At 49.4% G+C, this 2,022-nt stretch overlaps 1 protein-coding gene across 1 annotated transcript; it reads left to right on the plus strand.

Annotated features, from left to right (window-relative positions):
• Positions 1–374: 374 nt before the first annotated feature.
• LOC311216239 (olfactory receptor 14C36-like) lies at positions 375–1,304 on the plus strand (the record flags this gene model as incomplete). The annotated part of the gene is made up of 1 exon (XM_084297784.1): positions 375–1,304. The coding sequence occupies one exon, from the start codon at positions 375–377 to the stop codon at positions 1,302–1,304; it is 930 nt and encodes a 309-aa protein (XP_084153910.1).
• Positions 1,305–2,022: the final 718 nt, after the last annotated feature.

A 2,022-nucleotide genomic window follows, 5' to 3' on the forward strand; every position in this document is an offset into this window, starting at 1 on the left:
TATATATATATATATATAAAACGCCTCCACAGCTCTGCTCTGTAGTTTGGTGGACAGGGAGCAACACTGGGGCAAAACATTTTCAGATCAGGAAGGAAGTGAAACCAACATTTCCCCATGTTCCTCTTCACCTCTTGCTGTAGGACAGGGCTGACTCCTGCGGTGCCCGTAGAAGAGGCCCCTGTTCCAACAGACTCCGTCAGGCAGAATGAATCAGGATGCATGAAAGGGATCTGCCAAATGTCTGCCAGAAAGTGCACAATATAGGTGATGATTTTAAATGAGAAATTGAACTAATTTCCCTTTGATACATTTCTTGTACTTTATTACTCTCATCCTCTTCTTTGTTCAGGACCACATTTCAAAAAACACAGATGTCCAACAGAAGCACCATCACTGAGTTCCTCCTGCTGGCATTCGCAGACACGCGCGAGCTGCAGCTCCTGCACTTCGCGCTCTTCCTGGGCATCTACCTGGCTGCCCTCCTGGGCAACGGCCTCATCCTCAGCGCCGTAGCCTGCCACCACCGCCTCCACACCCCCATGTACTTCTTCCTGCTCAACCTCGCCCTCCTCGACGTGGGCTGCATCTCCACCACTCTGCCCAAAGCCATGGCCAATGCCCTCTGGGACACCAGGGCCATCTCCTATCAAGGCTGTGCTGCACAGGTCTTTCTCTTTGTCTTCTTGATGTCAGCAGAGTTTTCCCTTCTCTCTGTCATGGCCTATGACCGCTATATTGCCATCTGCAAGCCCCTGCACTACGGGAGCCTCCTGGGCAGCAGAGCTTGTGCCCAGATGGCAGCAGCTGCCTGGGGCAGTGGCTTTCTCAATGCTGTCCTGCACACGGCCAACACATTTTCCCTGCCCCTCTGTCAAGGCAATGCTGTGGACCAGTTCTTCTGTGAAATCCCCCAGATCCTCATGCTCTCCTGCTCAAATGTCTACCTCAGAGAAGTTGGTATTCTTCTAGTTAGTGGTTGCTTTGGTGTTGGTTGTTTTGTTTTCATTGTGGTGTCCTATGTTCAGATCCTCAGGGCAGTGCTGAGGATGCCCTCTGATCAGGGCCGGCACAAAGCCTTTTCCACTTGCCTCCCTCACCTGGCCGTGGTCTCCCTATTTCTCAGCACTGTCTTGTTTGCGTACCTGAAGCCCCCTTCTATTTCCTCCATATCCTTGGACATGGTGATGGCAGTTCTGTACTCAGTGGTGCCTCCAGCAGTGAACCCCCTTATCTACAGCATGAGGAACCAGGAGCTTAAAGCCACACTGAAGAAACTGATTCTAGTTTTAGTATTTGCTTAGTAATGAACTGTCTCTCTTTTCTAGTTTAACTCAAGTTAATCTCAGGCAATTTGTGCCCTCTAGGTATAGCATTTGTCCTTGTTTGAGCTTGGATAGAGTTAATTTTCTTCCTAGTAGCTGGTAGAATGCTATGTTTTGCTTAGGTTTAGAAGAATGCTGATGATATTCTGAAGTTTTAATTGTTACAGAGCAGTGCTTACACCAAGGCAAGGACGGTTCAGTTTCTCACTCTGTCCTGCCAATGGGCAGGATGGGGGTGCAGCAAGAGCTGGGAGGGGACAGACCAAGGACAGCTCACCCAAAGTGGCCAAAGGTGTATTCCCTACCATCTGATGTCATGCTAAACAATAGATAGAGGTGGCTAGCTGGGGCGGGGGGGGGGGGGGTTGGCGGAGGGTTGGAGGAGGGGAGTGATCAGGGTTAGGCTGGGCATCGGTCAGTGGGTGGTGAGCAATTGCATTGTGCATCACTTGTTTCGTACAGATTAGTAGTAGTAGTGCTATTATCATCATTATTGTTATTATTATTGTTATTATTATTTTCCTGTCATAATAAACTGTCTTTATCTCAACTCACAGGCTTCACTTTCCTATTTCTCTCCCCCATCCCAGAGAGGGAGAGGGGAGGGTGAGCAAACGGCTGTGTGGTGTTTAGCTGACGGCTGGGTTAAACTACAGCAGTCCTTTTGGTGCCCAACATGGGGCTCGAAGGGTTCAAA

The sequence above is a fragment of the Netta rufina genome, assembly GCF_964035555.1.
Source record: "Netta rufina genome assembly, chromosome: 18".
Classification (NCBI taxonomy): Eukaryota; Metazoa; Chordata; class Aves; order Anseriformes; family Anatidae; genus Netta; species Netta rufina.